This window comes from Erithacus rubecula (assembly GCF_903797595.1).
Source record: "Erithacus rubecula genome assembly, chromosome: 3".
Classification (NCBI taxonomy): domain Eukaryota; kingdom Metazoa; phylum Chordata; class Aves; order Passeriformes; family Muscicapidae; genus Erithacus; species Erithacus rubecula.
In genome coordinates this window covers 29,189,545-29,216,151 of record NC_136689.1, presented here as the reverse complement: position 1 = coordinate 29,216,151, position 26,607 = coordinate 29,189,545, and the positions used below count along the sequence as shown (strand labels likewise).

The 26,607-nt window shown below is 39.7% G+C and overlaps 1 protein-coding gene across 1 annotated transcript in view; it reads left to right on the top strand.

The window, feature by feature from the left end:
- Positions 1 to 24,272: 24,272 nt before the first annotated feature.
- ITGB8 (integrin subunit beta 8) overlaps positions 24,273 to 26,607 on the top strand; it is a 44,434-nt gene continuing 42,099 nt past the window's right edge. Inside the window, exon 1 of the mRNA XM_079302275.1 lies at positions 24,273 to 25,113. Within this exon, the coding sequence (XP_079158401.1) occupies positions 24,714 to 25,113 (400 nt within the window). The 5' untranslated portion in view covers positions 24,273 to 24,713. The remainder of the gene's footprint in view (positions 25,114 to 26,607) is intronic.

Here is a 26,607-nt window from a genome sequence, read left to right as displayed (position 1 = left end):
CTCCTAGAGATCGGGAAGGAATTATCCACAGTTCACTCAGTATAACAGTGAACAATCAGTGCATGAGATGGATCAAAATCTTTTGAGCAGTGTGTTTTGAGCACACATCTCTCACTCATCCTGACTCCAGGATTCTTAAAGTGGGGAGACTTACAGCACAGACCAAGAAAGGCAGAATTCTGTCTTGGCTGGGGACATCAGAAAACACTAGTTTTATAAATTGCTACAAGTTTTCCTATCTATTTAGTCTCTTAAGTATGCCTCCAAAATCTGGCCCGAGGAAGTTTAGGAAATAATTTAATGCCTAGAAAATGTTGCAAGTGGTGTATAGAAGATGCATTTCTGTAATTTTCCCTTTTATGGGAGCTGCTCTAAACTAAGGTGAAGGTATGAAAACGTGGCACTCTATAACCAGATTTGGGCAGCTCAACCTCTACCTAAGAATAACTACAATTTACAAACAAAATTCTTATAGTGGTTTAGTTGAAGAAATTCACATTACACATGAAACCTCAATTGTTATCTGCTGATGTTTGGGGGTAAAAGTCAAACCAAAATGCCAAAAGATGCTAATAGTGAAAAGAAAAATGGAAAACTGAAGATAGAGCTGGAATAAAATGTGCTAAAATTCCAGAAGGTTCATGCCTGATGATAGATCTGAATAGGCTAGTGAAGCACAGCAAAGTCTGCAGACTTGGCTGTTGCCAAAATTCACATTGGAAATGGGGAGGTTATCACTTAATTAAATTAACAACAGTGCCACCATTTCCCAATCTGACTACTTCCTGACAAGAGAAAATGGTCTAAAACATGGCAAAGTACTCCTGAGAGAGCTGAATAGAGTTATTTAATCAACGTCTATCTGAAGCACAGGACACAGCAGCAAATGTGACTCTAGCAAAGGGTAAAGCAATAGAAAAATGACACATGCTGGCATTAGTTTAGGTTTTAAGATGATGGTCAATGTTCAAACATAGCAAAGATTTTGGTTCTGTGGCCAAATAAAAAGAAAGAGACTATCCTGCTGAGAGGATTTCAAAGGGACTATCCACAAAATAATGGAGTGTAATTGAGAAGGGGGAGCCAAGCTGTTCATAACAATGTGGTGGTGTTGATATGAGAGACAATGGGTGTAAACTGAAAAAGGAAAAGTCCAGACTAGATAGAAGGAAAAGCTTTTTTAGCTGAAATAGGTTGCCTGGTTATGAGGAGAATGTGTTATGACCATCCTTTGTTTTCACAATAAAGCCCTGAGAAGCCTGGTCTGCCTTTATAGCTGATATGAGCAGGAAGCTGAACTAGATGTTTCCAGAGATTTCTTTCCATCAGAATTTTGTGAGAGACTAAGATTATATTATACTGTGGAAACAAATAGCTGAAAAAATATTTAGACTCTAGGTAACCTACATGAGAAAAAAAAAAATGCTTAAGAATTGATTGTCAGAAAAAGAATTAGATGTCATGATGAGAAAAACAAAAAGAACACAGTAAAATTTCATTATATAAGGATTATACAAGCACTCAAATACCTCTGCTCATGTATAAAGATTGCACAAGTCTTGAAATACTTCAGCTGACAGGCAATGATTGTGAATAGCAATATTAGTCTAAGTGTTAGTGGTCAGGATGAATAGAATAATAAGATGCAAAATTGCCACAACAGGAATATGCTAAATAATCTGCAATGTTAAGTTAATCATTGAACTAGATGATGATTAAGCAAGTCACAAAGTACATGGCAGATTGCTGGCCAGCAAGGAGGGCAAAAGAATTACTATTGCACAGAATGAAAATAAGATTTTTTTGGGAGAGTTCTGCATAAAAGGGCAGATATGCAGAGAAATTCTAATCACTGTCTAGGTAACACCTTTCACAGAATAGCTATGCGAAATGAAAGATTGCATAATGGCCAAAAAAACCCCAAATTAAAAAAGGTTAAAGAAATCACAGGAAAGAACAGAAAGAGCTGAAAGAAATTGTAGTCAACTTGAAAGTAATGAATGAGATCTTCTGGCTCTAACACCAGAATAATAAGACTACTTAAGTTAATATACCTCTATTGCATCTGAGAAAAGAAAATAGTATGAAATAACAGTATCATTTAAAAAATAGTCAGGGATATAAACAAAGACAGAATTTCACCCCTGGGCTTTGTTAAAAAATGCTGATAATATCAAGATGCAGTCTAGGAGGTCTATGTTTCTGTGAGTATTCCTGCCTTGGTGTTGTCCTAATAAATGCTATGTAGCTCTAGGCTGAATACAACAGATGATGACACAAAGGGAAAAGACCAAAGAAAACATACATATGAAGATGCTCTTTTTACTTGAGAATATGAATATTTTAAAAGGGTCCCATTGACGTGCTATACTCACACATTTTCTTGCATTTAACATCCAGCTCATCAATTTTAGTAACAATCATTATTTCCAGCTGATCCATTTCCACTGAGCTTTCCCTATATTCTTTCATTCTGTGTTCCTATCATTCTCCTTTGGTCATTTTTGAGGCTAATATTACTATTTTTTAAGGATCACAAATCAAAATGAAATTTTGAAAGTTGATTTCTGTTTGAAATGGGAGTCTAGGAGCTATAATTTCTTAAAAAGCAAAACATTCCAACAGTTGAACTCATGTTATTGAAGGCAGATATGTTTCCTGGGCTCTTTAGTGGGTGGATATTTGGGCAATGAGTTCCCAGGAACTCTAAGCTTTCACATGCTGAATTGCACTGTCCTGGAAGGATGGAGCTCTTGATTGTCAGGAAGCAGCAAGTATCTGAAGGGCCAGTTAATGAAAACTCTGGGATCTTGATGTCTAGATCAGCAGCCAAAGCCTAAAACCCACTTTGTGAAAAAGCCAAACAAGTGCCTACAGAGATCAACATTCCCCAGGATATTTTCATTTTCAGCAGGTCAGTTTTCTTTGACAGAAAAACTGCACACCAGAAAATACCCAGCTGTCATTCTCACCTTATTATCATTTCTGCACAATGGGCCTGTACACACAAAATATATCATTTTATCATGTCTCCTGCTTCCAGCTTCACAGATCTGCATTTATATTTCTAGGCAGCTAGGAAGTGTATTTTATTGTAGCATACATGAACCCTTCTGAATTCTGCAATTGATGCTTTGGATTTTGTGCTAATAGAATTTTTCCTTGTCATAAAATTGGGAAGCAGGCATTCATAACCACACTGACATCTTGCTCTTCCCAAGACGTTCTTTGGGCAGGATTCCAACTGTTCATGTTGCACATCACAGCAAAGGGTGTCATGCCCAGTAGGGCTTGGGGGCAGCTTTGCATGGTATAAAATTAAAGACAAATGAAAGCCAACAATATCCTCCACCCCTCTGCCAAAAAAAACCAACAGCTTAAGAACTAGGAAAGAGCTGTTCAGTTTTCTTGTGTGGTTACAGTATGTTTGTTCCTTAACAGTAAAGTAATCATCTTCTGGGAAAATATAAGAGTTCTGGGGAGACTGACTGACCCATTATCAGTGGCCATCTGCTGTTAGAAATATGCATAAAGTGAAAAAAGTCCACTTAATTTCTTCTGATTTTCACATTCTTACACTCCCATCTGACATTTGCATCTAGGACATCTGATTATGAAATATCTGTTGATACATTTATTGACTTATGTGTGATTAGCAGTGCTGTGTCTGGAACAATGTTTTCAGTGGCTTCAGGCTTATGCTGGTTTTATGACACAGGAACTTCTACTGCCTGACTTGAGTCAAATCTGTTCTAGCACTGGACCCCTGCCTTAAAATAATACTTCATTGTATGGCTTCAGATATTTTACAGTGGAACTTTTTTTTAATTAATGTTCCCATGCAAGCCAAAGTGCAGAAAATAATACCTTGTATTTTTTTATTTAATTAAAGGATACTGTTTTTATATAACATAAAGGAAGTTGTTTCTATCATTCCAACAAAAGCTCAGTCTTAAAGAAAAGTTATATCACTTAACTTTTCCAGTGTTTTCATTATAAGCTTTACTCCTTGGGGCTCTGCAGACAGAGAATAAAAATACATTCCTTTCATGATTCTTTTGCTAACATAAAAATGTGCCATAGTTCAGAGCTTCAGTGCTTACACCTAGAAAATAGAGAGCATGTGTATTTGCCTTTATAGAATATTTGAACTTCTAAATGAATCAAATTTCAACATCTTGAAGGGTAGAAGGTCACCCATGGGATTTATTTTCATGGTAAAATCATGCTCCAGTTACATTTTTCATTTTTTAAATTGCCTACATTTTGCTTTGCTTATTTTTATTCAATTCCATTTTCCAAGCTGAACTAAATTTGCTTGTAGTTCACTTTTGATTTCAAGTAGCATTTAAACTGTTAAACCCCAAAATTTTACATATCATTTGGATTTTCCCAGCAAAAATCTGAACATCTGCACAAACCACATTTTCCTTTAGAGTATAATATGGATTGCCCCAAATCAATATTTGATGTCCTATTTTGATGGAAATATCTAGACAAGCATTAATATCACTAGATGTCACTAAACCATCATTTCCTTTTCAAAGATTCTACGTCATTGTTTTCCATTTGGTAAGACATTCATATTTCAGTAGTTTAGTTTTCATCTCCAGATATGACTTTGTCTCCTATGACTGCTTTGCTGATCATCTACATTGTGTGTAAACCATTGTGCTCTATGCTTCAGTTTTGGGGAGCTTTTCTGGTCATGGTGCATAATTGTGTGTGGGAGCAGGTAAAGCCTTATTGTGGGTTTTTTTATAAAGTGCTCAGTTTTCACATACTCTAACATCAGAAATTTCATCTGTGATAGGTCAATGCACTTTTTAAAACAAAAACACTAAAAATTTTCTCCCTGTTGAGAATATATAAAGAGACTGTTTCCATCTGGATTTCCAAGAAACTTGCTTTACGTTTCATGTGTACCAAACTATGTATTCTGCTGAAACTTTTCAAAGGAAGCAGAAAATGAATTTGCAGGAGCAGATGGGCAGCCATCCCCACACTTCTCATGTTCAGCAAGTAGAACAGCAATTCCTCTTACCTGCCCATTGTTGATTCCTGTTCCAGTTACCTTGTTCTATGTTGTCAATACCCAAATAACTCACTTTCATGCCATGCTCAACCATTAACAAAAAAATTGGCATGTGCCAGAATACGCAGTGGTGCCACAGCTTATTTAGAAACAATCGTCTGGGTTTATGCCATGCTTGCTGACACTGGAAGTGCATTTGTTCTGAATGTAGTAGCTCAGCTTGTCCAAGTATAACCATTTTAATGCACTGTCCTTGCCTGAAGAATGTATTGCTTCTGCCTTGCCACCAGCCTCTGAGTTGTTGTTTGTGTGGTGTGGAGGACACTTTCTTTGCTTAATGGGATTTTAATATAGTTGAGACTCTTAGTAGCTCCCAGAGGCTACATTTTACTATGTGTCTTTTTGATCCATGTTTTCCCTGTCTGTTGGTGACATATATATATCTGCCTTTTCAATAAAAGCAAAACTTTCAAACTATTTTTACAGAGCATTAGAATTTTGCCTTCCTGATTAAGCTCTTTGTTTCACCTTAATTACAGATTTTTGGTTACCCTTGAAACTTCACCAAAACTTCAGTCAATTCCTCCTCCATTTTCAACACTCAAGTAATTTCTGTCCCATACCTAAATTAGCCTGGTTCAGACAGCACTGGGAACATTTGTGTATCTTGGAGATTAAGCTTTCCCTCTAAAGAATCTCCATGGGCATACATAAATTCCTTTTGAATTTGACATTACTAGTGAGAGAATCATTCAGAGTAAGCCCCTGAGAGCCCAGCTAGGGTTTAGGTAAAGAATAGGTACAAACAGTATTTCTGAACTTCTAAGGGCATTACTTTAACAATCTACTTCCAGAACTGAATGAGGAGGTGACAGTACTTCTTAACCAAACATTAGTGACCAGCTTTGGAAAAAAAAAAATTAATGTGGTCCAAAAATATTTTATTAGAATTGAAAATGTAAGAGAAACAGAGAACTCACATTCGAGCATCAGGTTTTCAAGGAACTCAAACTCATTGAAGAAGAGGTATTTGTGCTTATATAGAAGCACTCTGAAGGAGGTAATCTGGTGCCTACTTCCCATTTGATCAAGCACTAGTTTGGAAGGGTTTCCAAGTATTTTAGTTCTCTAACAAGATTGATTCTGAGCACAGATATACATCTCTATTAGGTAATATATATGATATAAAGGACTTCTAAAAAAACCCAGTCATTTTCACAGAAAAACTTGGCTGGTGGTCACAGCTGTAGAGGAATATTTCAAAATCTGTGCAAATTATTGTCAATAAGACATCCCTGAAGAGAAATCCATTTTCTTTAACAGCTTCCAGATGTAATAATAAGAACATGAAGCTGATCTATCTAATTTATAGCATGAATATTTTCTTCTTTGTGTTCACAGAATCACAGAGTGGATGAGATTGGAAGGGACCACAGTGGGTCATCTGGTCCAACCTCCCTGCTCAAGCAGGGCCATCCTAGAGCACAGGGCACAGGATTGTGTCCAGATGGTTCTTGAATATCTCCAGTGAGGGAGACTCCATAACTCCTCTGGCTAATCTGTTCCAGTGCTTGGTCACCTGCACAGTATATAAGCTTTTTCCTCATGTTCAGGTGGAATTTCCTGTGCAGCAGTTTCTGCCCATGGCCTCTTGTCCTGTTGGTGGGCACCACCAGGAAGAGCCTGGCTCCATTCTCTTGGCACCCTCCCTTTGGGTGCTTGTAGAGATCCCATCTCAGCAGTCTCTTGTTGTGGTACTACATGGCAATGCATTGCTGCAAAAGACCATGTACACTGAATTCCACAAGCTAATTGCTAAAAATGAGAGACCTATGAAAATAATGCTTATAAGAAAAAAAATTATAAATGCAGTACTGATCTTGGCAGGAAATTTCCATTTGGTGAATTACTGTGAAGAGGTCCTTTGATCCAAAAACTTAACAAAGATTTTTGCTTATTCCAAGTGGCAGATGCATGGCTTTCAGAGCAGAAGCACTCATCTTTTCTCCCTCAGAATTTCCACATGGGCTCAGCACATTTTACAGCAATGAAGAAAAAGGAATACGTTTTTACACATTTGTTAGGAATACTAAACTCACAGCAAGAAAGATCCCTTTGCATCAGCAAACTCTTCACAGCTTTTTCAGTGAAGTTTTATCCAATATATTGCTGATTTACCCTTTTCTTTTAAGAGCACTTAGGCAATGTCAAAAAAGTTCCTTCATTGTCTTTTATTAAAAAAAAAAAGTGAACAAAATGTTAGAAGAATGGCTAACCTTTTAAAATTAAAAAGGTTTATAAATTGTCCTTAAACAACAACAGATGATTTAGGATTAGGAATATTTTATTTTACTTTTGATGAAGAAAACAAGGCATACCAGGGCACTGTTTATACTGTTTAAGTAGTGTACTTGTGCCTCAAATTACATTCCTCTGGGGAATCTATGTGCATCTATATTTTGTCCTTGCTCTGGTCCATTTCCATAGCAACGTTTGTTCCTATGGAGAATCTGGGTGAATAATTTCAAATTGAGCCTGAAAGTTTTGAAACAAGGTTTCAGTTCTCTATAAAATAATTATGAACAAAATCAATTTTAAAAAACCTGAAAAAATAAACATAATTTTTCCATTGTTTCTTTTACCCTACTCTAGGCATGATTAACTCTGAACAATCCTTTGATCTCCTTCCCGTGATGTTCAGACTGGGAGCAGACTTATCCACATGATTTCAGCAGCTGCTATAAAATCTGGTCAGGAATTTTTCATTCCAATTTCAATGGCTCACTGTATTCACTAATTATGTTGTTATATACACACACATTCCAAATTTTTACTCAGAAGCTGAGACCTACACTTAAAGAAACCCCTAATAAACAAAAATCCCATGAGGAGAAGGGGGGAACAGAACAGGGCAAGATGACTTTAAAATTACTTTAAAATAATAAAGTTCATTTTATAGGTTCTCTTTAAACTCTAGCCAGTACCACTTCCTGTCCATATTTGTTGCTGTCCACTCTTTCATCTCAGGGAAAGATTTCATAACTGAAAACCATTTATAGCTACAAAACAATAGTACTAAAATAAGTTTTTTAAAAAAAGATAACTCCTCATCAGCATTAATACTAACTAAATAAACGTTCCTTCATTTCTTCAAATGCATGCACTCAGAGAAACAAATAAAATTGAGAAGTTTTTTTTTTTTTTTAAGAGGATATTTCCATCAGAATTTGCTGGAAATTAAATATTTTTTTAAAAAGTCAAAGCAAAGAAAACTAAGGAAAAAAATCCCTAATTACATATTGTAGGTTATTACCATGACTTTTTATAGAGTAGTAGGTCTCTTAAACCTAGCTGTAAAATGATCCATCCAGTTTTTCAGTCAAATAATTTCAGGAAGTCTCTAGGAATTGCCAAATTTTTCTGACCAATGTTACCTTTCCTGCAATGCACAAAACAACAAGACTGAAAATCCTGTGTGCAAACTCACATGAAAGAAAGGACCTCTGTTTTACTTGGTTGGTCAGCTGGCATCAGCCTATTGAATCCAGCTCAGTTTATGCCATTCATCCAACTTAGAAAATTACTGCTGCAAAGACTGAACAATTTTGCAATATTTTGAAGCAGACCCAACATCTGCATCATCTGGAGATAATGATGCTTTCATTCTCCATGCCAGCAATTCAAGCCTTACATCTGATATTCAGAAAGTTTTCACAGATGGTCCATCCCAACCTGCTCTTTTTCTGCTTCCCCTGGGTTTGTACTTTTTTAGGCATTTCCCATCTGCCTGCTTTAAAATCTTTAAATAGGTGGGATTTCTGGTGAAAGGATGAATGTTTCTATTCTTCCTCCAAATTCTTTCCCAATTATGCCATGTGCACACTAGACCTGGCACGTCCATTCTTTGAAAAGAAGCATAAAGTTAAGAAGAAAAATATAGACATGTTTCCTACAATAGTGAGTCACTGCTGCATTTTAGTCACGGGCTACAGACAATAAAAGAGGAATGAAGTGTCAATGATTGAATTGGGAGTAATAGAAGCTCTGTAGAGACAGCATCATCTCTTTTCAACAGAAAAAAAACCAAAACATGTTCATTTACAGGATAGATGCCCCCTACCATCAGCCAATGAAGATGGCTTTAAAAACCTACATGGCATAAGTGAACAGGACATACAATCATGGAAGTGGTTCCTGAATATCACTCAGAACAACATACTTGAATCATACAAAAATGACTGAGAAATAGTTACAGAGTAAAGAAAGATGGTATCAATACTTTTTAATAAAAATGTTGGAAGAAATAAATTCCTACTCCACAGTGAGAAAAAAAAGTTGCAGTATCTGTAACAATTGTTAATAATACAAGCCTACTTTGCCTAGTTCAGCTAGGCAAAAAAAACCAGAAAAATGTGGCAGCTTTGTTTGGAACCAAGTCTAGCTTTCTGTAAGAAAAATGGTGTGTGAAACCATCTTTAGATTTCAGATCACAATCCACTTGGTTTCAGTGAGAACTAGAAGGAAAATCAGCTCCTGTGTAAACTGGATATCCAAAATTATGTTAGTCAATTCCAAGGTAATTTGAAGCCAGGCCATTTTTGAAAATCTGGGTTCAGTATATCACAGTCCACTCATATTTGTAATTCAGTACTTCTGTTGGGAAACTGTATGAACACCTGCAGAAAGAAAGAGAAGCATATTCACCAGAACTGAAGGTATTAAAAACAAATTATTAATCAGGTTTGGGCAATGTTAGTGCTTTCTGTCCTAAATCCAAGCTGATAAATATATCTTGTGGTGGAACATCTGTGTACCATGCCACAGTGAAAGCCATGGGCACTCATCCACTCAGTAGAATATAAATCTAAAAAAACAAGAAAGTGAAGTACTGAAAGGTGCTTTTATGTCACATGAAGATAGGATAATTAACAAGCTAGCCAGGAATAAAACATTGAAATGTGAGGAAAAAAATCAGATTCATTTCAGTAAGTTACAGTAAAAGCTGAGGATAGATATTTCAATGAGATGTTATTAAAAGGCCAAAGGCCTTTTCCTAACAAAGTAATATTTGGAAACTCCCCATCTAAGAGCAAACAGTCATGGATAAATAAGTTCTTCTCTCCAAACCCATTAACTGTCTCTAAATGTGTGGAGCTACCATAGAAAACCCCTGGGAATACTGTATGTGCTTTTGATCACATAAATAAAATGTGACTTTCAAGTGTGGTTATTCTGGTATCTGTGTCATTCTTGAGGTTGTATGAGGTTACACAGGATAAGAGATAAATAGCTGATGAACTGAGCAAAATAAACCAGATTACTATTTATCAGCCTTTGAGAGTGCATATGTTTTGTATAGTCTCATTTCACTCTAAATAAACATTACACTGTCCTCATGAAGGACACAGAGGAATGTCATCTTTCCAGAAACAGCTTCCTATATATCTGTTAAAGAAAGACAGGCTAGAGAAATGTGCTTTGCACTTGGAAGATAATGGGAAAATAATTGAAGTGTTTTTAAAACCCATAGAAGCCAATTCTACCTATGTTTCATATACATAATTTTTACCTTAAAAGAATAAAAATAATTTTATGGAGACAGAATAAGGGCACAACATACTGTATGATTTATGTAAGAGACAGGTTGACATTCTCATTTACCAAAATCATAAACCAGGAGTTAGGGCAATGTTCCAGAATCTGAAAATTGTTAATCCAGGATTTGCCTTAATTACTACACTAGCTTTTCCACCTTGGGTTGGAGAACACTTACCCAGAATGAACTATCCAAGCCTATGTATTACCAGAAAATATTGTTGAAGTGGTGCACTTCAATGAGTTTCTCTGAGAGTGACCTGCAATTTTGGGGCCAGAACACACTTGCTAAAATAAAAACTGGCTGGCAAAACAGGACAGATCTTGGTATGGAAATCCAAGGGAAGGTTTATTGGGTCCCAAAGACAGCCCAAGGACAAAGACAAAACTGGGTTGAGGGTACAGGGTTAAATAGAGAACAAAAGAGGTGGGTCTGAAGGTCAAGGTGCAATAGGAACAGGTAAAGTTGTGCAAAGGACGAGCAACCAATGGGGTGGAGTACTGCGACAAACCAGGACCAATAGGGATCAGGAGAGTGGGGAACATTCTAGGAAGTATACAAATACAGGGACAGAACAGGGGTGGAACAACTGTATAAACCAATAGAACTCAAGAGATTAACATGTGCCTGCAAAAGCCTATGGGAGAGAGGCACTTCTCACCGTAACCTGAGGGGTGTTTCTCCTTGTCTCCTCTTGCCCCTCAAAGGTTGCTGTATCTTCACATATTCGGGTTTCAAAAGAAGAAAAACTTGCAGTTTCTTCATGCATCTGTGGAATTAAGAGCATGTTACTGACTGCTAGTATCTAACTGGGGGCATTATAACAATTAGAAAAATTTTTCAGCGAAGCAGCCACAAGGAATTGAAAACAACAAAGATGCTAGAATATCAATCAGTCAAATGTAAATGTGAGTCAATTAGCCAAAAAGATCCTTTAGACTCCTTAACACTTCTTTAACTCTTCTTGGTTAGCTTTATCACAGACTTCTTACAGGAAATATTCTTATTCAACATTAAGTTGACAGCATGGTTCAAAGTGATGAACACTAATTATAACATTGACATTTCACAGTAAACACAGATACACTCATTAACATAAAATAAAATCCTTTATGTGCACCCTTATACACAGACAGGTAGATTTTACATGACAAATATATAAGAAGAGAGACCAAAATGTACCAACATAATAACAGTTAGCTACTTACAAATTATCTCCCTGTCAACATCCCCTAAGGCCTACCCATTTGATTTATTATGTCATGGATCATGCCTTTCTCCATAAATAGTCTTCCTCAGCAGCTGTTCCTGAAAAGGCTTACCTAGAAATGTAGATGCAATTTCTGCTTTTTTCTATTTCATCGCCTCCTCTGCAGCTCTGGCCCTCTGTTGTGTTTTGTTTACAGAGTAGGAACACTTGTGCTTTACTGTTTCCCTCCATTTAATACTGCTGTATAGCAGGCTGGGAGTGTTGTCTAATTTGGAAGCTTTGGCCACTTAAAACGTAGCCGTCAGCAGCAGTTGCTAAGAAACTACAACTTAACTGCTTTCAAACACAGTATTGCTAAAGTGCAATTACCCACACCTGCTATTATTATTTATATGAGCTAATGTGTAATTCCTTCTTCACTATACTGGACACGTCCTCTCTTACCTCCCATTTCAATAAGCCCCTTCTTTCTGCTAATTTCTGAGATCATTCCTCATCTCATCCAAACAAACATTTCAAACCACCCCCATATCCCAAATATCCCCAGCAGGGAAATGCACCACAAAATATCTTTGTGCAGCTCAGAACAAGAGCACATAAATGCCCTTCTGGTCACTGTCACTTAGAGAACCTGATCATGAGACAGAGTCTCCAAATAAATTTTCCCCTAAGAGAGATTGCATGTTTGAATAGGAGTGGATGGACATTTTTTACTTGAAGAAAATGTTTATGAAGTAATAAAATATTTAACTAAAAAGTAAGTGGATCATTTAGTAACTCTGCTTCTATTAAGCCAGCCTTCATAATTTTAATATATGAATGGAAAAAAAAAAGCCAATAATAAGGAATATACATACAAGAGGAGTGGGTGGAAAACTTTTGTCCTTACCTTTTTTATCTAGTAAACATCTATTGGTGCCTCTTGAATAAAAATGGCATCTTTTACAGTATTTTGGCTGTATTCCACATCAGCTCTGCCCATTCTGTTTACTAAGTAATTTCAACCATGTGAATTAGGTGTCGCCTTCTTTGCTTTCTGGAGATGAATGGAAACCTCTTGGAACCAGTCAAGCAGAGATGTGAATGAGTGGAAGTCTGGGCCAGATAATGGAAGTGAACAATTAAAATGCAAAGAATTTGCAAAGCTTGATGCTTGCCCTTTTTCTGCAGCCTGAGGTATGCAGCAATGTAAGGAGAAATAGACTCAGGAAACGCATGGAACCTCTCCAGAGGTGGGAACAGACAGCTTGGTTTCCTCTTTCCTTCCACTCTTTCCCACTCAGAGCTGATGACACAAGCTAGAGAACAGGCTCTGCAGGGAGGCAGCTGTGTTAGCCCCAGTCCAGCTATGCCTTATTGCAGCTGTACATCTTCTGAAGAGACCCTCGCTGGCACCTGAAGATTCAGAAATACTGGAAATCGGGATTACGTATGTCTGCAGTCACCCACATGGGCTCACACAAAATAGAGGATATGAAAAGGGGAAAAAAAAGAAAAATGAGAGTAGGGAAAAGGTAGAAAAGAATAATTGTAGGTAATAAATATTCACACTCAGGCAGACCTTATATCTCAGAAACTCCGTAAAAGAAAGTAATATATTCCAATGTAAATCTTGTTAGTTGCTGAATTACTAGTCATTTAAGTTAAACTACTTGATTTTTAACATCTGGTTCACAGTCGGGGTACAATTCCTTGTCTCAATGCTGTATTTGGGTATTTGTTCTGCACATATGTAGTTTTTTGGCACTGCAATTTTGACCATCTGAACCTCTCTGTGGGGTGGTGAGGCAATGTGTCCTGCATTAGAGTGCAGAGGTAAACAACAGGATTTGTAACTGCACGTGATTGTTAATTATGCAAAGAAAAACTTTGGGAAAATTACAATAAACAAATAAGGTAATTTGTAAATCTCTCATTCTCTAGTTTTAACTTCCAAACTACATAATACAAATGCAGTCATATTTTCCTGTAGGAAAATGGCAGTAATTTAAAAAAAATAAAAAATAAAAAAGAAAGGCAAGTTCTGCATCAAAAGATATTATTGTGTAGTTATTTAGAAAAACAAAGATGCATTTCTTATCCCTAAGGGAGATCCTTGAGCCTACAGTTTCTTTCAGAGTTTTATTTTCAGTAAAAAACATTTTGATATCTCTAGACAACTTAAGAACACATTGTTAGAATATATATCAACACATCTACTGCCTAAGTGCAACAGTGTAAGCTCAGGATAGTTCATTTTATGAAGCCACCCGCCATTTCCACAAAACCGACTTAGAGAGGAAAGGGAATAATAAGTAGGAACAATAATTCCTGAAGACACTATTTGAATGATCACCTTTGGAGATGCTCAGGAGGCATTACTTTGTGAGAGAGGAAGGGGATCAGCTGCCCTGCTGCGATGGCCATGGGGCAGAGGATGTATGTGCTAAGGCACTACCAAGGGTTTCCAACCTCCAGATCTGCACACAAATTATCATTCATGTTCTGAGTACAACAGGAAGGCACCAGATTGAATGACATTTTTATGATAAATTTATCAGTAGAGTAAGACTTTGGGGTTTAGGATATGCTATTAAGAGTTCTTCGAGATGAACAGGGCTTGCTGGAAGAGCAACAGACTCCAGAGAGTCCTGTATATATCCAACTTTTTAAAGATTGTTTAATCTGTATTTTTATTTGTTTTACTTTTGGATGGATTAGAAATTCATTCTTCATCATATTCTGCTTACTAACTGAGGCAGAGACAATAAAACACACTACTGATATATCTAGGGATTGAAACTGCAGCCCTTGGCTGCCACCTAAAGGTTTGCTATACTCCTTTAGAGGGATAACTCCAGACTCCAGTCTCGTGTTTAGAATGGAAAAATGCTTGTCTACTACCATTACAGGCAACCTCCATGGTCACTATTACTAAAAGAAATTTAAGGGAAAAAAATGTGTTGTAAAAAAAAAAAAAAAAAAAAAAAAAAAAAAAAAAAACCCCAAAAAACACCATCAAAACAAAAACAATAGAAGGAAAAAAAAAACATGGTAGTTCAACAGTACTATGGAAAGAATGCACTTCCAATTTGAAAGACAACCTAAAATTTAAAAAACCAATCCAAAAAAAAGAAGAATAAAAAAGAAAAAGAAAAAAAAAAAGCATGCTACTTGGTTTTGATAAAAGAAGACAGCCAGAACAAAGAAACAGTACAAACTGCTGAGCAATGAATGGCTCAAGAACAAAAAAAAGGATGGTGTGCCCAGCCACCATTTGGGCATCACAATGGGGGCAGCAGGCACTTTGCATAGGTCTTATGCTCTCCACTGAGGAGAGAATTATCTCTACAGACACTCTGAAAACTGAAACTCCTTGAAAATAGAGGAGCTGAGATGGAAAAGAAAATCCTGGCCAGGGCTTCTTTTATCACCAACAGGCAGAATTCTTCAGCTAGGTACAACTATCTGATTGTCATCAATTAACTCAAAATCACTTTTCCTTATTCAGCTAGTGTATGTACTAGCTAGGCAGTACTGACTTCTGTCAGAGGTTTTAAAAATCTATTATAACGTTTTCATTTTTCATGCACTATCAGTTTTACACAATGAAATAATTTGTTGAGAAAACTTTTTTAATGTATGTAGAATTTGTAACATTGCATGGCAAATGTTGCACTTTGCTTCTTGTATAAGGGAATTTTTTTTTTTTTTTTTTGTTAGGCTTTTGATTATTGGGTGTGGATCTGAATGAAAATGAGTGATGTGGCCACCAAGCAAAAAAGTACAAATAGCAGAGAACCAGCCCACAGTTTGAAATGAACCTTCTGTATTACTAATGAACTTTTTATGATTTCATAATGTCCATCATATATTTCTTACATCCTGGAGAACAAATAGCAAATGAAAGAATATATTAAGTAGGAAGTATTTCAAGATACAAAAATAGCCTCTACTATCATAGGCTCAAATAAATTCTGAACAGCAAAAATCTGTTATTTCCTATGGTTTGAGCTTTGAAGTTTAATCCTTATTTATATATCCAACTCCATTTTGACTCTCCACAGGATCTGATTTGTTTAATTTTTTGTTCATTCATTCCTCTTACAGGAATGACACCTCTTGTGTTCTTACAGGGATGTGGATAGACAAATAGACAATGATGTTCAGAAAAATAAACCAAGAATCTACAGAGAACTAGTGGTTTTCACCCACGCATGGGAAGAAGCTTAGTGACAGCATCATCTTGGCCTCCATAGTAAAAATTAAAACCCACAAGTAATCAGTAAAGTCATAACTGTGCATTTTCAAGCTGTGGTCATTGTGTATTTGCAGAATTCCCTGGGGGCAGCTAATGGCTAAGGGCTGAAGATCTAGTCATTCTCTTCTGTGCTTTTGAGTTGTCCATGTGTCTATGTCATCTGTGACAGGCACAGTTATATTTGAGGTTATTACCTGCATCACATCTCTTGTGATCATCACCTCTCATGGTAGTTATTAGCATAGTTTGTGTGTAGGTAAGCAGCATGTCACTGATATCTTCTCAAATTGTCTATGGTGCTGGCTTTTCTGTCCTTTATTTTGGTTTGGCACCTGTATTTTTATATTCAGCAAGGCGAATTTTTAGTTCAATTTGATGCAATCTTTATGGTTTCAGAGTCAGCCAGGACACATCTGCAGATTAACTTCATGTGTTCTGTTTTCTCTTCCAAGGCAAGGTCATATAGTTTTGTTGATCACCTTTAGAAGTGTGGACACGTAGAAGACTGATAGAATTTAAATCAAAAAAGAATTGTAATGGTAATCTTTTCTGATCTCCTGTGCTGTACAGGCTATATATACAACTTCACCCAGGAAATTTAACATGAATACTTCTGTTTCATCTATAGTCTGTCTCTCATACAACCATTAAGTTTTGAATTCAAGACCACCCATGATGAAAAATGGTGCCAAAAAAGTTTTATCAGAAGCATTTTTCTTTAAACATAGTTAGGATCACTAAACTACTCTGCAGGCTCTATTTCCCCTCATCTTCCAGTCTTCATTAGTGTGTCATTCACACAAGGATTATTTGCTGGTACAATATCATATCACATTAACTAAATGTTAATGGAACAAATTATTAGCCTGGCTGTAATTTAATTTTATAAAATATTTTCCATTTGAGATAAAAAGATACAGTCTGGCAAATCCTAAGGTAGCTGTATACTCTATTCAAGTACAAACGAACCATGCGGCCTTAATTTTGGTCCTCAGCTCATACAGACTTTATATATTGTTGAACAATGCAATTACTCCTGACGGCCTCAACTCAGGCTAGAACTGCCTGTCCCCAAAAAAATCTCTGTCCCTTAGCAATACATTAATCCCATAGTCCCTCTCATGCCTTACCCTGACTTTAGTCACAGTTTAGTCACACTTTTATCCTGGCTAACTTGAAGGCACATACAATTCATATAAATACCTCATCTATTTTTAAATCCTACAAATTTCTTATGTACAGCCAATGAATTCCAAGAGTTAGTTATATGTTATTTTAAAAAGAATCTTGGCTTTATTATAGCTTAAAGGATGAACAGTAAAACCGATAACTGCAGTTCCACTGGATGCTGGAGTTAGACAGGAGACTTACTGATATGAAAAAAAAAAAAAAAAAAAAAAAAAAAACAAACCCAGAAGTAGAGATATCTTTTAGAAGAAGGGATGAATTTGTGTGAGGTGCTGGCCGACATACATGATCTAATGCCAAAATTAAAACAGTCTGAGGATAAGCAGGATGTAAGAGGTGAGAAGATATATACACTGACACATACTTGAAACAATTACAAAAATCAACAAGCAATTTTTTTACTATTTCTAATTGTTCCCATCAGACTCCATTCTTTCCTGATTCTGCATTTAAATATTTCTTGATTTATTTTAATTGTCATTTTAGCAGTGAGTGTTGAGCAGCAGTCTGGTAAGAGAGGTGGGAGGATATGCAGGTAAGTACAACACAGAGAGCAACCAGGCTGTAATTTGCACACCATGTTTCAAGACTGAGGACAAGACCAGATGAAATTCTACCAGAGATGTTCAGAACCTTTGATAATTCTGAAAAATCACCCACTTCCTGTCCATGCTCCCCATCCCTCCCACTTCCCCCCTCTGCCACACACACTCAGAGTTTGCCTGTGGGATTTTTCCACTCATCGGTCACTGCTCAATGCAGCAGCTCTGCTACGGGCAGGAGAAACAATTTGTACTCATCAATCACCCAGTTACAAACTTCTGCTTTTGAACTGTAGGACCTTTTTTAGCTTGATCTATACAGGTTATACTGAGCTAGAAATGAACTTTAATTTCTGTTAAAGAGCATCACTGTTGTTTTAAACTGCATGTTAACTTTCCCTTTCAATCTCTAACACCTGATTCCCTCACAAGATTCTCAGGAGGAACTTCAATCTTTCACAAGTCACAAGAAATATTTCCTATTTACTACCTACTCTCTACCACTTCCTTGTAAAACATAACATAGGAAACCTCTGGGAAATAACAAGTGAGCTAATGGTTGTCAGGGGCAAATGTGGGAATTTTCTCTGAAAACTTCCAAAAATGTCAGGCCTGCTGTACTATTACAGAGTATTTCATCTGGACATTTGGTAAGCCAAGGTCTTAAATCCAGGGGACAGAAAAGAGTGGTGTGGAAGGAGGATGTGGAAGAAGAGTCAGTGCTGCTTGAGACAGCTGCAGCAGCAGCAGTCATGACCTTGGGACTCTATTAGGGAAGTGAGAGACACTGGGAAGGAGTAGGTGGGAAAAGCAAGTTAGTATCTGAGGATCCATTCTAAGTGACTGAGCAGGAGGGTGAGAATAAAAACTTTTTAATGCAAATGAGGAAGAAGGCAAAATGGGAGTAGTAGTCTTCAATGGGGAAAAAAATAGGAAAAAAATGTTGAGGAAGAAAATGAAAACACCTGAGGTGTCATGAAGTCACTTCAGGGGCATCTGTGCTGGCTCTCAGCAGAAAAGGAGATTACATACTTTTTTCAAGTACCAGAGAGAAAGGTAGGAGACAGGCAACAAGAACAGAAGGAAATGGGTGGAGATAAAAGAAAGAAAAACACATGGAGTGTCAGTGCTCTGTGGACAGTTTGAGCTTGCAATAATAACAAAAATAAATAAATAAATAAAAAGCCCATGGCTTGCTAAACTTCACAGTGGCTATTGTTCCTCTGTAGGAAGAAAAATGCTATTTGTGCATGTCACAAACTATTCTGTGAAATATGTGTTTTCAGGGTTCAGTTGACTCAGGACCTGTGGTTCTATACCTCCATCTGCCAAAATAAAACCTGGTCTTCACCCATCTTCCATGGAGCTGGAAAACAAGATCTCTTCAATGATGCTATGACTATTTTGGAGTGGGCTGCAGTCCTTTGTGAATATAAAGCTAATTAAAATTATATACTCTTTATTCTCTGTTAGTCACTGAAGGAAAACAGGTGGCACACAGATTACTAACACAGGGTCAGGTCTTTGGCCCTTCAGCCAAAGCCCCACTGGAATAAGGTTAATGAAATAACTCATCTGGCCTACTGTTCTTCTGTCCATTCCTTTCAGAAATCAAGCCATGGTGCCTGTAAGTCCATAAAGTAATATCTGCAAAGTATTAATGACAGCATATAGAAGAATCCCAGGTAAACTTCATACTTCAAAGACAGACCACAGGGGAGCTCATCTCCCTGAAATCAGAAAGACTCTCAAAACACAGCACAGTGTATTTGTCAAAAGAAAACACTTCTGTCTAAAATACCAGTTCCATCACATAAAAACACATAGTGGAAATACCAAAAAATCTTAGTGTAACACTGTTCTTTAAAACTCTTCATGTGACAACTGAAATGTTCTTCTTTCAGAATACATCTGTTCAAGTAAATATACTACTGGGGTTTTTCAGTAATTACTTCCAGAAAGAGATTTTTAGATCATTTGAATAAACAACTTCACATCTGACCACTTGTTACAATACACATTTTTATGGTTTTGAGCATCCTAGGGGATTACATAGATAATTTCTTATGCTCCCTTGTCTCTGGAAAAGTCATCCTATTCTTTCTTAAACAGAGGACAGGGACACCTTCACTGAGGCCTCCCCCAGTGCTAATTTATGGATCAGCTGTCTGCACTACAAATGAGTGTCTGTACAGAACTTAAAGCATTGGGTTTAACCTAGTAAACCCTGAACAGAGTGATACCTTCTCACCTGTGAAGCAACTGCTGTGTCTGTTCTACTGCTTGCTGACCATTTCTTGTGACAACCTGTCTGCACTGGTGGTTTTTTCCTGGAAATAGTCTGAAATATCTCAGGTTTATTGTCTTATTATAAATCTTCTTCAGTGGACTTGTCAGAAGCACTAAAGTACACAAGATCAAGCTCTGGGTATGTAATCAGGAGGATTACATACTCTATTTTTAATGTAAAAATTTTATAATTCAGTTGATTATATAAACAAGAAAGAAAAGTGTACCAGCAAGGTATTGCAAGTAGTTTTCCCAGAAAAGCAGAATGAAGAAACTTCTGCCACATAGACCAGGAAAGAAAATCACTTAAAGTGATTTAAAAGTTTGAGTAACAACAGCATTTATATGCAATATACATAAGTCACCAGGCTGATCATATGGAATATAAACAGTGGTTTTCCACCTGTCTCTGCCTGGCATTGACCATACTGTTAACTCTGAGAGAGTGAAAGGAAAAAGGTGGTGGTTCAGATGTTTCCACATGGTTTCATGCAAGCCTATTGAAGCTGCAAATCTAAGTAAGATTTGTAAACTCAGATAAAATGTCCACCTGAAATAAATGTAAGCCTTCACAAAAAATTAAATAGAGTACTATATAAAAAATTAAATAGAGTACTGGACAATTTGGATTACTGTTTTACCTTAAAATGGTAGCATGGGCTGGTAACAAAGGTAGGTATTAATGAAAAAAAATAATGAAAAATACTATTTTGGGGAGTAAAGATTTTTCTAGTTTGGAAACTGGCATTACCAGTTCTCACAAAAAGAACTGAGCCTAGAAATGAAAATCACAGTTTTATTATGCACAGTTTTAATATCTTATAAAGAAATACTTCACAGCTTTTTCAGAATTACAAAATAAAAGCACATTTTGTTTAAAAAATTGTGTACTGCATCAGGTAGCTGGAATTATATATAGATTTTTTTCTGTATATAATAAACAGCATAGGTGGATTGTTCATAGCCTGCACTTCTGAGGAAGAGGCCTATGACTTCTTGGCAATTGTTTTTTTGGGAATAGTCATTGATTTTTAATTGCTCCATCATTTTTAATTGATGAGTTATAAAGGATTTGCACTATACACTGACCTTTTTATATGAAACATATGCAGTATTAGATTCAAATGGTGTATAAAGAAATGAACCCAAGTGATAGCAAATGCAATTGTATCTGACAGACAAGCATATGATTGTCTTAGTTAGTTACACTGCAAAAAAAATCCAGTTTGCAAGTCAGAGGGATCAAGTGAAGCCACCAAATCCAAAACAATTACTGCACTGTTGCAAGATTCTGTACTACTAAAACAGGGAAGTTGAATTAATTTAACAATACCACAATGCTTTTTATGGGGATTTTAATTGTGTCTAAGATTCCATGATAATGTAAGAAATCACAAGATCAGATTATGAACACTTTTTATTTTAAAAAAGTTTTGATATTAGAAGTTGTAAAACACCATCAGTCTTCCCTTTGCAGTCCAGGTTTGGACTCTCCCCTATGAAATTGTACATTAAAGATGGTTGGAAATATTCAACCAAAAAAGGAACATGGTTTGTGTAAGAAAAGTTTTGGGGTTTTTAACCAGCTCTAGTTAACATTCATTGCAGATGCATTATTTTCAAGGTTGTTTCTTGAAAAGAGAGACTATTCACCAACAAGGTGATAAACAATTACATTTTCTTTCAATAAAGCAAATGTAAATACTGGAAAGAAGCCACAGAAATAACACTTCAAGTAATTTGGGATACATGTAATATAACAACACACTTTCCACCACAAAAATTCATAGAATAACTTAGATTAGAAAAAGCCTACTGAGGCCCAACCATCCCTCTGCTCAGGTCAATTAGTTCAGCCTGCTTGAGAACATGTTCAGCTGAGTTTCAACTCTCTCCAAGGACAGAGATTCCACAAACACATTGCTGCAAGGATTCGTAGCCCTGTGAGTAGAACAATGGATTGAGACTTTCAGTACATTTCCAGTGGTGTTAAATTCCTTGATACAGGAGTTTAAGAGTTGCATACTCTCTTATGTGACCTGGATGATTCAGTTTCTCCACTTTCAAGTCTAGATTATTAAAAACTCCTGCCTATTATATATATAATTGCATTTTAAAAACCATCTAAATAACAACATATTCTAAGATGTTATCACTGCAAAGTAAACGTTTTTAAGTCCTTGGATTCTACCATGGGAAGAATGAAACTAAACAAATAGGGCACTTCACACAAACCAGCAGACTATACCTTAAACTCTTACAGCAGCCTCTACACACTGAGGCCTAAACTAGTGGCATCTTCAGCTCTTGGCTTTTTTACTGGTGACTTTATTCAGGATGCATAGTTCTCACCCAATATTAGCATAATTTTCATTATGTTCTAGGGGTTTAAGTTAATGGCCAGAGTGGTTTCATTTTGGTTATCTTATTATTACATTTTATATAAAAATAATCAATCTTTTTCTTCCACATTAAACTGCAGGCATTGTCTTCCTGCTCAGAATACCAAATCCTTGCATGATGTTCTCATCAGGAGTAGTGCATGCATTGATTCCTATTTGAATGATGAACAGCCTTTGCTTAGAATGCCTCTGCTCAGAAGATAATTCATGCTGTTGAGGACACAGCCATTTTCTTTATGCTGCTTATAATTTACACTCTGTCTAATAGTGTCATACACAATATATCTGTATGGGATATTAACTGTATCCTTCCTCCCCATTAGCAGCACTTAGACTATGCAGGTGAAAAATCCAAAATAGGGATCCCAGTTTCAGTCACTTTTGCTTTTGCTGGCATTTTGCTTAAAAGTATTTCCTTGAATTTCTTCATGTATCATATGAATCTTTTTTTTTTTTTTCCACATACATTTGGATTACCATAAATTCGGAACATCATGATCTACAAATTAGATGTTACAGTACACAGCAGGAGTAAATTGAGTTTATTTCACTCATCACCAGTGTATCTTTCAAGTGGCACCCAGCTGAGTTCTCAAGGGACGTGTAGATTTCCACCTACAGTGTTTGAGATTGTGACCCCTGAAATCATAGAGCTTTTAAGTTAAGAATGCTCCAATATTTGAAGTCCTGTAGATGCTACACTTCTTCCTGCATATTATTGCATATGGTTTTCTCACATCCCATACCCTCATTTGGGCTGTGACACTCTAGGAATCATAGTCAGATGTCTGAAATGGGGATTTTTTCAAAATGAAGCAAAAAAGATGATACATCATTTAAAAACTCCCAAGAGTGGGACCACGGGACTGCTTCATTCCCAAATCCTCCTCAGCACTCTTGAACAATCCCACCGTGTTCACTTTCTGACTTCTGACATTCAGATGCTAAACCACCCCATAGCTCCTCAAGGCTTAGCACAGCATCTGAAAAGGCTTCCACAGCATTTATTTCGTAAAGACAGTGAAAGAGCACAACAGCACTGGTTGTATTTGCGGGATTTATTAACGCTGTAGCCTGCACAGGCAGACTTGGATGCTGCATAAAGATCCTTTTTAGGATCCTGCGCGCACTGTCATCTGTTTTCGGTTTCAGGAATGGAGATGCCACGGGGCTGGCCATCAGAGAGCGGAGATCGGCACACCTACCCTGTAACGAGCCGGGCGGGGCCCGGCCGCCGGCGTGTGGCAGGGCAAGGTGCCCAGCGGGGTTTCACCTGCCGGGGAAGCGCCGGCAGCCCCGTCCCCGGGGAGCGGAGCGGGCGGCGGCCGGAGCTCGCACCTTGGCCCGGCGGGGCTTTCCTGGCCCGCACGGCGCGGTGCTTTCCGGGCACGGATAACCTTTGCGTTACTCCCACTGCGCCCGCAGGGGTGGAAACTCCGCGCACAAATCATTCGGAGAGGGCGGTAAAGGAGGGGAGGTGTTTTTAGGTGACATGAAGTGACGGGGTGTTTTGCCGGTCCGCACCAGGGCCCGGCGCTGCTGTCAGAGGCTCGCCCCGGGGGAGCGGCGGCGTTCCGGGGTCCGGGGCAGCGCCGCGGGTGCGGAGGCGGTGACGGGGCGAGGGTCACACGAGCGAGCGGCGGCGGGGTGACACGGAGCGAGGGCCGGCCCTGCCGGCGGGGCGGGGCGCAGCGGCTGCCACGGGGCCGGGGCGGCGGGCGAGGTGCGGCGGGGGCCGGCGGGGCAGCGGCCGTGCCAAGCTCGGGGAGCCGCGGCCGAACAAAGGCGCGGGCGGGCGCAGTGACTTGAGGGCCGGCCCGCCCCGCACTCCCGCCTGCCCGCTGCCGTCTCCTGGCAACCCGCGGGGACCGCGGGCCCGGCCGGCAGCCTCCGCGCTGGGGCCGGACAGCGCCGCGCAGCGCCGCCCGCCGCGCTCTCCCGCGCTCCCCTCGCCGTGCTCGGCGCACCCCGGCCCGCCGGCGCGGAGAGGCGGCCCCGGCGGCGGCTCGGGACGGCGGCGGGCAGCCCCCACCTGGCCCCGGCGGGGGCGGGCAGGGGGCGGCTGTCCCCGCCTCTCCCGGCAGCCGCCCTCTTCGCCCGAGGGAGGTGCGGAGCCGCCGGCGCCGCTCCCCGCGCGGTGCCAGCAGCCTCCCCGCGCCCCCCGGGCAGGGCGGGCGGCGAGGCGCCGCCGGCGCGCCGGGCTGGAGGCTGATGGAGGGAGCCAAGCTCCGCGCTCGGCCGGGGCCCCCGCTGCCGGCGGGGGGAGGCCGGCCCTGGCGGGGCGCGGGGGCGCGGCCGGCGCTGCCCCCGAGATGCGGCGGCCCCCGCCCGCCCCGCCGAGCGCCCTACCTGTGCCGGGCCCGCCGCCGCCCCTCCCCCGGCCCCGCCGCCGCCGCCCCCGCGGGGGCCGGGACTGAGCGCGCCGCGGCGCCGAGACGCGGCCCCGAGAAGAGGGCGAGGGAGCGCTGCCGGCCGCGGCGCATGATGTGGGTGCCGCTGCTGGCGTGCCTCACCGCGGGGATCGTCTCCGTGCCCAGGTGCCAGCGCGGCCCCGGAGCCTTCCTCGGGGCGGCCTGGCTGCTGGCGGCCGTGCCGGGACTCTGCCAGCGCTGTAAGTGTCCGAGCGCCTGGGGCTGCTCGCCGTGCCCCGGCTGGCCGGGGCTGTGGCTGGGCTCGGTTCTGGCGCGGGGTCGTGCATGGGCGGGGGGCTTGCCCGGGCCCGGCGGCTGCCCTGGGGCACGGCTCTGTCAGCTGGGACCGCCCGGCGCCGCCGGCACTCGCCGGTACCTGCAGGGAGAGCCGGGCTGGAGCGGCTGCCCCAGCCTCACTGCCCGGCCAGCCCGGGATTTCACTGTGCTCGCCTTTAGGGAGCCGTGGTGGCTCCCGGGGAGCCGGCGGGAGGATCGCCCTCCGGGGTGCTGCGGATCCTGAAGCGCACCCTCCGCAGCGCTCCATGGAGCGGCACCCGGAGCCGCCCGGGGCACCCAGCTAGGGATGGACAGCTCTTGGGGACGGTAACGCTCTGTTTTACGTAGTTTATATGGCATGCAATGGCAGGGTTAAATAGGGATAGAGCTACAAGAAGATTGTCTTGTGTTTACCTTGGGATAGTGCGCGTGTTGACAGTTCCCCGGGAGAAAAAGGCTCCGGTAAGCGTGGGTAACCCCTCGCGTTGTGGAATTGCTTCCCGAAGCCCCGGGCATCAGTTTTAATGTGTGCAGGCTGAGAGGAGTTAGTGCAGCAGATGACAGAGCAAGCAGGTTAGTCGAGTTTTTCATAAAGGATCTTATTTAGCTAGCAGTGGTCATAAAAGCAGATCTGGTTGTCAATCATCTTTCTGTAATTTTTTTTTTTTTTTTTTTTTTTTTTTTTTTTTTTTTGCTTGTGGAATAATTGGCATTTCCCAGTTTAAGCCTGGAGCTGATTTAAAATGTTAACATGTAACTTCTGAGACTAAGATTTACAATGGGAACAATGTATTACTCTTAAGTTGTTTATTGCAGATGTGACAAATTCATGCCCATTTCAGCGGGATTTGCCCAGTGCTATTAAAAACAATGGAATAATTTGTTAACTTTCATAGGATAATTTATTTTGCTTTTTTGGCTTTGTATTTTGAATTCAGAACCAAACTAAATGTCAATAGGAAAAGTCAAATATATTATTAAATTTCTTATGAAACGTGTCATCTTCTATGTAGTATCCCAGATTTTTTTTTTTTTTATGCAGTGCAATTGAGTTGAAAGGCTAATTGAAACTTTATGAAGAGGATGGTTCTGTGCCTGAATGCAGTGTTGTGCTTGCTCATGAGTGTAGTTCCTGGGTACATGCTAGTGCAAATAATGCATCAGAGAGAATGCCACAGGGGGGAGGTTCTGCATGGGGCTTTTGTGCCAAAGGATGCTTGCTGTCTTTGTTGTGCTTCAGAGTGAAAATATATATGGGCAATGCGTCATGGGTTATGTGTTTATTGTGACAACAGCTCTCAGATTGGGCAGACTGTAACTCACATAGACCTTGTTTTTTTTCCTTTTCATTTGAAACCTCTGCTAATTCATGAAAGCTGAAAGGCACACTGAATTCTTTCCTTCATACATAATCACTT